This window comes from Haliotis rufescens, unplaced genomic scaffold, assembly GCF_023055435.1.
Source record: "Haliotis rufescens isolate VD_foot unplaced genomic scaffold, xgHalRufe1.0.p SCAF_1, whole genome shotgun sequence".
In the NCBI taxonomy this organism is placed as follows: domain Eukaryota; kingdom Metazoa; phylum Mollusca; class Gastropoda; order Lepetellida; family Haliotidae; genus Haliotis; species Haliotis rufescens.
Window position 1 is genome coordinate 49329090 of NW_025963779.1, and position 12369 is coordinate 49341458.

The 12369-nt window shown below is 39.8% G+C and overlaps 2 protein-coding genes across 2 annotated transcripts in view; one reads left to right on the top strand and one right to left on the bottom strand.

The window, feature by feature from the left end:
- Positions 1-615: 615 nt before the first annotated feature.
- Positions 616-1350, top strand: LOC124131464 (integumentary mucin C.1-like). Its single transcript, XM_046494749.2, has one exon. The coding sequence runs from the start codon at positions 616-618 to the stop codon at positions 1348-1350; it is 735 nt and encodes a 244-aa protein (XP_046350705.2).
- A 1864-nt stretch (positions 1351-3214) lies between these two features.
- LOC124131463 overlaps positions 3215-12369 on the bottom strand; it is a 36245-nt gene continuing 27090 nt past the window's right edge. The window contains exon 4 of the mRNA XM_048397039.1: positions 3215-10258. Within this exon, the coding sequence (XP_048252996.1) occupies positions 10037-10258 (222 nt within the window). The 3' untranslated portion in view covers positions 3215-10036. The remainder of the gene's footprint in view (positions 10259-12369) is intronic.

The following is a 12369-nucleotide window of genomic DNA, read 5'->3' on the forward strand; positions in this document are numbered from 1 at the left end:
CAACACCAGAGACCCCGATGTCAGCTGACCAAGTGTCTGTCACGCTCTATACAACAGGAACAACACCAGAGACCCCGATGTCAGCTGACCAAGCGTCTGTCACGCTCTATACAACAGGAACAACACCAGAGACCCAGATGTCAGCTGACCAAGCGTCTGTCACGCTCTATACAACAGGAACAACACCAGAGACCCAGATGTCAGCTGACCAAGCGTCTGTCACGCTCTATACAACAGGAACAACACCAGAGACCCCGATGTCAGCTGACCAAGCGTCTGTCACGCTCTATACAACAGGAACAACACCAGTGACCCCGATGTCAGCTGACCGAGTGTCTGTCACACTCTATAAAACAGGAACAACACCAGAGACCCCGATGTCAGCTGACCAAGCGTCTGTCACGCTCTATACAACAGGAACAACACCAGAGACCCCGATGTCAGCTGACCAAGTGTCTGTCACGCTCTATACAACAGGAACATCAGAGACCCTGATGTCAGCTGACCAAGTGTCTGTCACGCTTTGTTACAACAGGAACAACACCAGAGACCCCGATGTCAGCTGACCAACTGTCTGTCACGCTCTATAAAACAGGAACAACACGAGAGACCCAGATGTCAGCTGACCAAGTGTCTGCCACGCTCTATACAACAGGAACAACACCAGTGACCCCGATGTCAGCTGACCAAGCGTATGTCATGCTCTATACAACAGGAACAACACCAGTGACCCCGATGTCAGCTGACCAAGTGTCTGTCACGCTCTATACAACAGGAACAACACCAGTGACCCCGATGTCAGCTGACCAAGTGTCTGTCACGCTTTTTACAACAGTAACAACACCAGTGACCCCGATGTCAGCTGACCAAGTGTCTGTCACGCTCTATAAAACAGGAACAACACGAGAGACCCAGATGTCAGCTGACCAAGTGTCTGCCACGCTCTATACAACAGGAACAACACCAGAGACCCCGATGTCAGCTGACCATGTGTCTGTCACGCTCTATAAAACAGGAACAACATCAGAGACCCCGATGTCAGCTGACCAAGTGTCTGTCACGCTTTTTACAGCAGGAACAACGCCAGAGACCCCGATGTCAGCTGACCAAGTGTCTGTCACGCTCTATACAACAGGAACAACATCAGAGACCCCCATGTCAGCTGACCGAGTGTCTATCACGCTCTATACAACAGGAACAACAACAGAGACCCGGATGTCAGCTGACCAAGTGTCTGCCACGCTCTATACAACAGGAACAACACCAGAGACCCCGATGTCAGCTGCCCAAGCGTCTGTCACACTCTATAAAACAGGAACAACACCAGAGACCCCCATGTCAGCTGACTGAGTGTCTGTCACGCTCTATACAACAAGAACAACACCAGAGACCCCGATGTCAGCTGACCAGGTGTCTGTCACGCTCTATAAAACAGGAACAACACCAGAGATCCCGATGTCAGCTGACCAAGTGTCTGTCATGCTCTATACAACAGGAACAACACCAGAGACCCCAATGTCAGCTGACCGAGTGTCTGTCACGCTCTATAAAACAGGAACAACAACAGAGACCCCTATGTCAGCTGACCAAGTGTCTGTCATGCTCTATAAAACAGAGCGTGTTGTTCCTGTTTTATAGACCGTGACAGACACTTGGTCAGCTACTCTCGTTTGGACTATGGATATTTGTGTGAAAATCCTGGTTAGTAGGTACGAATTAAATACTACATACATTTCAGATTTCAATGTTTTCCCCACATGTTAACTGAATACATATATGTTAAGCCAGACCTATTGTTCTTGCAATTTAACATAGTGTATGCTATGTTTATGCTGTCTGGGTAATCAGCATCTGCAGAATAAGGTAGCTTTACAGAGCTGTTTTACTTTACATTCTTTTAGGATCGTGGATTCATAAATCAATTTTCTTAAACATCATCTAAAAGGTGAATTCAAGAGGCTGATATTTTAACTGACATGGATTTTGTCATGACACGGCCATCATTACACATAGACAGTTGATTTCATAGTCTCACTTCAAAAACATAGGTCAATAACAACTGGAAATATAAGTTTACTATCTTTATTGAATATCATCAGACAAACATATTGCACTCTCTTTCAAATATAAGAAAATAATCTTGTATCTCTCTTCAACAGAAACAACTGTTCCCACACATTTACATATTACAATATACATGTTACAAATTTCATACATACAGAAAAGAAGTCTGGAATGAATTTGGGGGTTGTCATAGCTTAAGGGGTTCTGTTAGCATTTTGATGTATTGACATGTATGATTTATTGCTATATTAAAAAGTTTCTTTATTATATCAAATCAAAAAGTGGACCCATGAATCTGGTTACTTTTAAATATCATTTACTGTAATCTTCCAGTTTGATGATGTACATTTCTATATGAAGGGCATAACCTGGGCACATAATGAGTCATCTCCAACAACACTGTAAGTTTTCTGGTCTTTCTGTTTTCTGTACAGGTCCTGAAACACTCCTTACAATTTTACTTTCTTATTTAATCATGTCTTAGTTTTGTTATGCCACATACCTGTTTGACTGCAATGATGTGGACCATCATTGTGAGAACACATGTCACAGTTTATACCTCATTCTGCCTACTTGGGAATGTGAGACACAGACATTACATACCACGTATCTCATGTCTTACTCATCATATGTACAGCAATTCTTATTGCCTATGTCTATGGGACAATGGCAATACAATGTGGACAAGTTGAAACATCCATAGTTGACATCGATACCAGATGATGCTCGACTTTGCCTCACATAGTTTCAATAGGCGTAAAACAGTGAAAGGAATGACCACCTACAGTTCATGCTTTTCCATTCCCTTTGAGGCATCGGCTACAGATGACATGTACCACTGACCATGATACATACCATCTTCCCGAGGCAAGAGAGTTAACTGACTATAAAAGTCTAGTTTCCACCCTTGCCGAACTAGGCTGGTATTATGGAGTTACATTTTGGCTGGTCTAATGAGTCTGTGCATAGTTCAGTCAAAATCATGCAACCAAATCGAAATCTGGTTCGTAAACTGTCGTGCAGATTTTGGTCGATTGCAGGATTTGCAAAGCATGTGCACCGCCAAGATGTTGTCAACAGATATTTTCCAAATATTTTCATGTTTTTATCACAGTGCTCACGTGATTTGATGCACTTCGCGATGTAAGACCCGTTTTATCACAATATGGATCTTTATTATCAATCAGATCGTCTTGACTGGGCATCGCCATTTTGTTTGAAGCAAATGCAAGTGATACAAGAGGTGGGTGGAATCTGATTGGGCTATAGGATAGGCATAGAAGGGACGTTAATCATAATAGCCACTGGTGGCGTTATGATCGAACCCAGGAATTCCAGCCTAGTTCGGCAAGGGGAGAAACTGGACTTTTATTGTCAGTTCACTCTCTTGCCTCAGGAAGATGGATAAGTACGACCACTGAAATCTCTTAAAGTTCCCTCTCAATCTACAGAGCCATGGACATGACAACCATGTCGTTGGCACTATGCTGAATAAAGCTTGGAAGTTTGCAATGTTGAACGGTAAGAGATAATGCAGAGATAATGATTTTGTATCTTGTCACTTTCCCCATTTTTCAATGAGTGATTATTTTAGAAACAGCAGGGAATAGATTCCGGCCTGTGATTAATGTGTCATTAGAAAACTTAAAAGACTCAGAGCATGATTGTGGCCTAGAATTTGATGCTGGCTGTGAAAGGGCAAAATGGTTAAATAGATGATATACTGTAACTCAAACCTAACACAATATTACAGTGGTGAAGGGAAATGAAGTGTTGATTCAAGGGGAATATGCAGATCAACATAGTAAATATAAAGAACAATAATGTGAAAATAACATTGACTATGGCACCATGACCTCAAATGAACCAGCAGTTGAGCTGAGCCACAGTTAATTTTGATAAATGCCTTAAATATGTAATATAATTGTAAGGAAATTCAATATGTTTATCAGGATTTTCAACTAATGAATAATATTCTTCTCATCACATAATTTAAACCATTACATAAATATTTTAATTTTTATCAGTCATTATTAAATATTCTTATTTAGAAAGGGTTTTAATTCTAACATTCTGGCTGTTGCTAAACGAGGTAGTTTCAGGGCTTGCATTAATACCATAAATTTTTGATAAAAGTTAATATATTCATTGTATACAAGTTACACAGATGATTATCAAATACATAAAACACACATTTCCAATTATCTGTACCAAAACAAACATTGGGATTCTGGTTCAAAAGAGCTCCCAAATACCTTAGGCATACCATTAGAACAATGGTGATATACCTGGAATCCTGTACACTGCATGTGCATGGAAATCTGATTCTCATGGCATATGATTTCAAACATCCCAACTTTTTAACAGTCAAATTCCTAAACCTAACGGGGGATCTTACACTCTTGGAGAGATAAGAATCACCTGGATGTGCTGAATCTCAATACATTATCTCTATGGCTGTAACCATGGTAACAGTGCAGATACAACACTGGATACTAATTCAGTCAACCTGATGTGATGATTCCCAGTAGTGACATGACGAGAGGACAAACCAGTAATATTTATGCAATTGTTTGAAATACTTGGTTATGAAATGGGTTATACCTTCATACATTTCTCCACGATACACTTAACCACTGATACCCTAATTCAATCTATTTTTGTAAAATATGTATCACACACTTTATATCAGCTATGTATTGTTGGATAGACACTCATTTCCTACAATAACTTAACACATTATTAACCAATACTTATGTATTCCTTATCATTGGTATGCAGCATGTGCTAATTATTGAAATATTGGATTATTTGAGAACAAAGAGGCAACTATATAATAGTTCCTCCAGGCCCAAATCATCCTTAGCACAGATCTACAAAATCTGCAAAACTCACAAGCTAAAAATATTGTGCTTAACAGGTTGATTGTTGAGCTGTTTATTTCCCTGATTATTTCCACATCCCTTTGTTGACTTTCCCAATTTTGATTTTCTTGTCATGTCATAGTCTGTTATTTTCTTCTTTTTATCCATGGTCTGTTGTCATTTGCTTCTTATATACATAGTCTGTTATTATTTTCTTGTTATATCTCTTGTCTGTTTGATAGTTTCTAGTTAAATCTAAGGTCAAACAATTTACATACCAGACAATGATAAGTCAATATTTTGAATAAATAATAATTGTTTCTACTGTCCTAACTAACCATATACCTGTCATATAGACCATGTGTAAACTAATCACTGACCTTCAATGAAAGATTGATGTAATTGTCACCACAAGATTTATTCATTTTGACATCTAGTGATCTGTTATCTGATGTTTATCTGGGTATATAACAAGCTTGCCAGAAATAAACATTGACATTTATCTTCTGCTGAGAGTAAATAACCTGACATGTACATTTACTGCAAGCCATGAGGCCCCAATAACAATTGGAAACACAGGCGTGGCACGAGGTCTGCCTGCTACAGGGCTTGAAACACAGGCATGGCACGAGGTCTGCCTGCTACAGGGCTTGAAACACAGGCGTGGCACGAGGTCTGCCTGCTACAGGGCTTGAAACACAGGCGTGGCACGAGGTCTGCCTGCTACAGGGCTTGAAACACAGGCGTGGCACGAGGTCTGCCTGCTACAGGGCTTGAAACACAGGCGTGGCACGAGGTCTGCCTGCTACAGGGCTTGAAACACAGGCGTGGCACGAGGTCTGCCTGCTACAGGGCTATGGGCAGGCACTTATTTTGAACACTGGTAGGCTACTGGTATTACTATTCCGACACAAAGACTGAAAGCCCTTAACATCTCACTCTATATAAATCAACAAATCATGATTAAATGCTTATAGCTGCATATAAATAATTCCTGGGAATGCATACCCCGATGCAAAAACATAGTTTATGAAGTCAATTAAAACATGTCATTAAATGGGTGTTTTTTATATTGGCCTTGTTATAGGTCCTAAAACAATCATATTGGCCTTGTAAAAGGGCCCACAGTCAGTCATATTGGCCTTTCTTAGGTCCTCAGTCAGTCATATTGGCCTTGTTATAGGTCTTCAGTCAGTCATATTGGCCTTGTTATAGGTCCTCAGTCAGTCATATTGGCCTTGTTAAAGGGCCCTCAGTCAGTTATATTGGCCTTGTTATAGGTCCTCAGTCAGTCATACTGGCCTTGTTATAGGTCCTCAGTCATATTGGCCTTGTCATAGGTCCTCAGTCATATTGGCCTTGTTATAGGTCTTCAGTCAGTCATATTGGCCTTGTCATAGCTCCTCAGTCATATTAGCCTTGTCATAGGTCCTCAGTCAGTCATATTGGCCTTGTTATAGGTCCTCAGTCAGTCATATTGGCCTTGTCATAGGTCCTCAGTCATAATGGCCTTGTTATAGGTCTTCAGTCAGTCATATTGGCCTTGTCATAGGTCCTCAGTCAGCCATATTGGCCTTGTTATAGGTCCTCAGTCAGTCATATTGGCCTTGTCATAGGTCCTCAGTCATATTGGCCTTGTCATAGGTCCTCAGTCAGTCATATTGGCCTTGTAAAGGGCTCACAGTCAGTCATATTGGCCTTGTTATAGATCTTCAGTCATATTGGCCTTGTGATAGGTCCTCAGTCATATTGGCCTTGTTATAGGTCCTCAGTCATATTGGCCTTGTCATAGGTCCTCAGTCATATTGGCCTTGTCATAGGTCCTCAGTCAGTCATATTGGCCTTGTAAAAGGTTCTCAGTCAGTCATTTTGGCCTTGTTGTAGGTCCTCAGTCATATTGTCCTTGTCATAGGTTCTCAGTCAGTCATTTTGGCCTTGTTGTAGGTCCTCAGTCAGTCATATTGGCCTTGTTAAAGGGCCCTCAGTCATATTGGCCTTGTTAAAGGGCTCACAGTCAGTCATATTGTCCTTGTCATAGGTTCTCAGTCAGTCATTTTGGCCTTGTTGTAGGTCCTCAGTCAGTCATACTGGCCTTGTTATAGGTCCTCAGTCAGTCATATTGGCCTTGTTAAAGGGCCCTCAGTCAGTTATATTGGCCTTGTTATAGGTCCTCAGTCAGTCATACTGGCCTTGTTATAGGTCCTCAGTCATATTGGCCTTGTCATAGGTCCTCAGTCATATTGGCCTTGTTATAGGTCTTCAGTCAGTCATATTGGCCTTGTCATAGCTCCTCAGTCATATTAGCCTTGTCATAGGTCCTCAGTCAGTCATATTGGCCTTGTTATAGGTCCTCAGTCAGTCATATTGGCCTTGTCATAGGTCCTCAGTCATATTGGCCTTGTTATAGGTCTTCAGTCAGTCATATTGGCCTTGTCATAGGTCCTCAGTCATATTGGCCTTGTCATAGGTCCTCAGTCAGCCATATTGGCCTTGTCATAGGTCCTCAGTCATATTGGCCTTGTCATAGGTCCTCAGTCAGTCATATTGGCCTTGTAAAAGGGCTCACAGTCAGTCATATTGGCCTTGTTATAGATCTTCAGTCATATTGGCCTTGTTATAGGTCCTCAGTCATATTGGCCTTGTTATAGGTCCACAGTCATATTGGCCTTGTTATAGGTCCTCAGTCATATTGGCCTTGTCATAGGTCCTCAGTCATATTGGCCTTGTCATAGGTCCTCAGTCAGTCATATTGGCCTTGTAAAAGGGCTCACAGTCAGTCATATTGGCCTTGTCATAGGTTCTCAGTCAGTCATTTTGGCCTTGTTATAGGTCCTCAGTCAGTCATACTGGCCTTGTTATAGGTCCTCAGTCAGTCATATTGGCCTTGTTAAAGGGCCCTCAGTCATATTGGCCTTGTTAAAGGGCCCTCAGTCAGTCATATTGGCCTTGTTATAGGTCCTCAGTCATATTGGCCTTGTGATAGGTCCTCAGTCATATTGGCCTTGTTATAGGTCCTCAGACAGTCATGTTGGCCTTGTTAAAGGGCCCTCAGTGTTATTTTGGCCTTGTCATAGGTCCTCAGTCATAGGTCCTCAGTCATATTGGAAGTTGTTACATGTCCTCAGTCAGTCATATTGGCCTTGTTGTATGTCCTCAGTCAGTCATATTGGCCTTGTTGTATGTCCTCAGTCAGTCATATTGGCCCTCGACAGGCTTGACAGGCTGTGAAGGCCCTTGATGTTGCCTCAGGCAAATACCACCTGCCTTGGGCTAAGATGACTGTATCAGCACCGGATTAAAATTGTGATATCTGAGCTCCAAAATTATCCTTATCTATGCTGACATATATGACACTGTTATGTATCATAATTGTCATAAAAAGAACATTTGCATGAAGGTCAAAGTTGAGCCTATTAGCATACATGGATACTTCATGATGAAATATTTTATACAACAGATTTGATAAAGCTCTTGTATTGTATCAAAAATATAAACATCAATATCTAATATCATAATGGAGCAGTCTATCATAATTTGGACCTTAAAGCCATTATATCACATTGCATTAATGCCTCATAGCTGACATGGGTAAGATAAAAATAGGAACTGTCATTATTGTTGGGCTTTGTACACTATGAAATGACCTACATTCAAACTGTAGCGATGAAGCGATTTCTGCTTCCCTCAAAATGCATATCATGCTCGTACATATATAAATGCTTGTCATAACATGATCGGAGGGTCAGATTTGTATGATACATGTTACCTTATTCCAATGGCGTAGATCGATGCTCATGATGTTAATCACTGGATTTTCTGGTCCAGAATCGATTATTTACAGATTGACATCATAAAGATGGAATATTGCTGAGTGTGGTGTTCAACAACAAACAAACAAACATATTTATACCAATATCACTTCACCTGTGACAAAACATTCATGTTTTAGCACAAGAAAACAAGTTTAATATAGCAGGGAGTCTTAAGTGGTCAGGTTGCACAATACTTGCACCATGTTTAATGTTATCACAACTGATTTACAATTGCTGACCACAAAAAATGGGAAATATATGACAAAGGCCTTTTTATCAGACTAGAATTCCCAGATTTCAAAAAGAAGAAATCATAAGGCTTTTCTTGCTCATATATGATTTCAAAGTATTTTTCTTTTCTGAGGGCAGAGATTCGAGTTGACCAAAGATGAGTTTTCTGGTGGGCATTAGGTAACATAAAGAATGTACAAACAAAGTTTATGGTGGGTCATGGATTTGATCATAGTTGTATTTACAGGGATTCATCTAGGATTCATAACTGTGCTCCTGGCAGGCAAATTGGAAAAAAAGTTCCTTTGTTCAAAATTGGGATTTTTAAAAAATTTCAGATATATTTATATATCAGAGATATTTAAAGATTGCATGTAATGCAATAATTATAAAATCTGTTACTATCTAATTGGCCTTGTTATAAGAGACTACAGATTACTTCTACAAAGCCACATTATTAGTAATTAGTTATATATATATTAATACCTTGTACCATGAATTGGTCAATTTTTAGTTCCAATTCGGGTACTTTTTATTATTTTTGATACAGACTTGGGCACGTCTAGATAAATCCCTGATTTGTTTCAGAAATTTCATACATCTAAGCAATTGTGCTGGAATTCATGTCATTAAAAGAAACAAAACTTTCTCTCAAAAAACTTTCCCAAATAACCATCAGGCATTCAACATATACAGCTGTCATTCCCTTAAAAAGCAGGCCATTATTGGCACACACACAGGGGGGCTTTATTTGACTCCATTAGCTGATTGCAATCGGATTATCCGTCATGTCCCCATATCACAACATCATACATTTACCACTTATTGTTTCACATCAATACTGCAAAACAATCTAAAATATTAATCTAATGTATCTAGTACAGATGTATTAAAGACCAGAACCCAGCCCCAGAATCCAGCCCCGAGCCCCAACAACATAGTATGTTCGAGCCACAACTGGATCCATTCCGTTCTCAAACACCAGTGGTTCTTTCAGTCCAGAATCCAGCCCAAACAACATAATATCTTGGAGCCACATTAAAGGCAACTGGATCCATTCTGTTCTCAAACACCAATGGTTGTGCTTTCACTTTGGTCGCTACTGGAACTCTGTGATAAATAGACTCCCAGACCAACTGCTCCTGCTATGAGAAGAAGCATAGTGAGTGAGAACACTGTCCATCGAATGCCTTTCCTTCTGCAAGACTTCTTCTTTCTTTCACTCCTTCCATAAGTATCTTCTGGGAGCTCAAGTATGATCTCAGTGGATGCATTGATGTCAGTCATCTGTAATGTTAAATTAGGCAGTTATGCAGATTTACCACAGATGTCTCTGAAAGTGGAAACACATACATTCACTCTCAATCAGTCTTTGTTACTTTGATATTTAATGTCACTAGTTGATATTAATGACTAATGAGTATTGCATTAATGCCAAATGAAACGTTTATAATCAAACTTTGTCAATTAACATCTTGTCTTAGATGCTTTGCAGAAAGATTCAAGGTGCTGACTGTACTGAAAGTACACTTTTTGAGTTAAGTCATAATGGACTCACTGACGTCATGGCGCTGTTCAAATTACCTCCAAACACTAACGTATCCTTGGTAACATGGTTCTTTCATTGCTGTCAAGCAAGATGGCGCATCCACATCAATTTTCAGTGAAATAGTTTCTTTAAACTTGTCTAATATTTGAATAGTATTACGTTGGAAGAAATAGGGCAAGATGATGTCAGTTTTCTCTCAAGCAGAAGGCTTATTACAAATATCTTCAAACCATTGTGTCCATGCCACAGCAGTCACCAAATTGTCTGAGGCGGGTGCTGGTGCCTCCGAATAAGGTCTGTCTTTAGACAAAGGAATGGGTCAACTGCAGTCTACCCCAAAGGAACGAGGAATAGTTGAAAGTTTCATAACCATGTGTACACCTGTTGCTCAGCCTATGGCTTTTACTGCATGCAGTCAAACAAAACGGACGCTTTATTAATTGCTCTTCTTCCATCATGTTTGTCCCACGGGGATGCCATATCACGCCCCGTCAATTCACGTTGGTTAGGGTATCACGTTGCACAACCATCTCAGTAAGCCCACTATTTCATGGCTTGTAGTTGCTGCAGTTTTCCAACAATAGTGGTGGAGACAAAGTTGCAACTTGTACGACAGACACACAGCAAAATCCCAATTGTTTACATTTCTTAGCTCAGCCCCACAATGCACTTGTGGAATGTTTCGAGTCACATGATTAATTTGAAGCAAATTAATATAAAAAACTTAATTTAAAAATCTTACTTATTGCTGCATAGGATCATGGATAACCGCACATTGAATGGATAATGAAATATGACGTATTTAAATAAGAAACTACCCATTTAAGTGGTGTTGTATTATATTCAAAACGTAAATCTGTCCCTTTACACAGGGGGGAAGGCAATTAGGTGGAAGAGCCCGTCAGTTCGCCCTGTTCAAGGATTTTCAATTTATGTCACAGGTCATTATGGATTTTATTTTTAACCCAGCACCAATAAAACATAAAGGTTATTCTTAAATTTGGCATCTTAGAAAAAAAGTATCCATTGGATTTGTTTATCAGCTCGTACATACTTCAATTTCTCCATATTTCACCTCTAGTTTACTTGATTCTTGTTTCTTTGTAATAACCGTGTTACGAGTTTGTTATATTATTCATTATAATTAATCAGTGCTTTTTATATACCAGTGATCTGGAAAGGTGATTTTTTGTTCTTGGGTATCAAGTCGAGAGAATTATTAATACAGTCCTACTTAAGAAATAATGTTTGCTCTACCACCATGTGTAGTGTAATAAAGTATAGTTTTGCCCTGAACTATAAGAGTTAAAGTACGAGTGAGTGAGTGAATATGGCTTTACCCCACTTTAAACAATATTCCAGCAATATCACTGCAGGGGACACCAGAAATGGGCTTCACACATTGTATCCATGTCAGGAATTGAACCCAGGTGTTCGGCGTGACGAGCGAACGTTTTAACCACTAGGCTACCCAACCGCCCCTGTTAAAGCACTAGGACACTTATAGACTAACTATACTTTATTAAACTACATATTGGGGTAGAGCAAACTTCATTTTCTTTAAATGTTTTCACCTCAAAAGAGGTATTTGTTTATTATAATTTTTTTATGTTTATTGGTAATGTATACTGGTGTGTCTCTGAACTTACAGAAATAAAGTGATGTTATACATATAAAAGTGTCTGATAAATTTTTGAAGGGAATTCCACAATGCTGATTCATTATGTTGTAAGAGCAGGAGCCTATACATCCATAAGAACAAGGCTAGGGATGTACCAGCAGGATGCTGAAGCTTTGATGGATGAATTATGAGACAGTCTGCATTGTAGTTGTTTGTGACCTGTCAGTT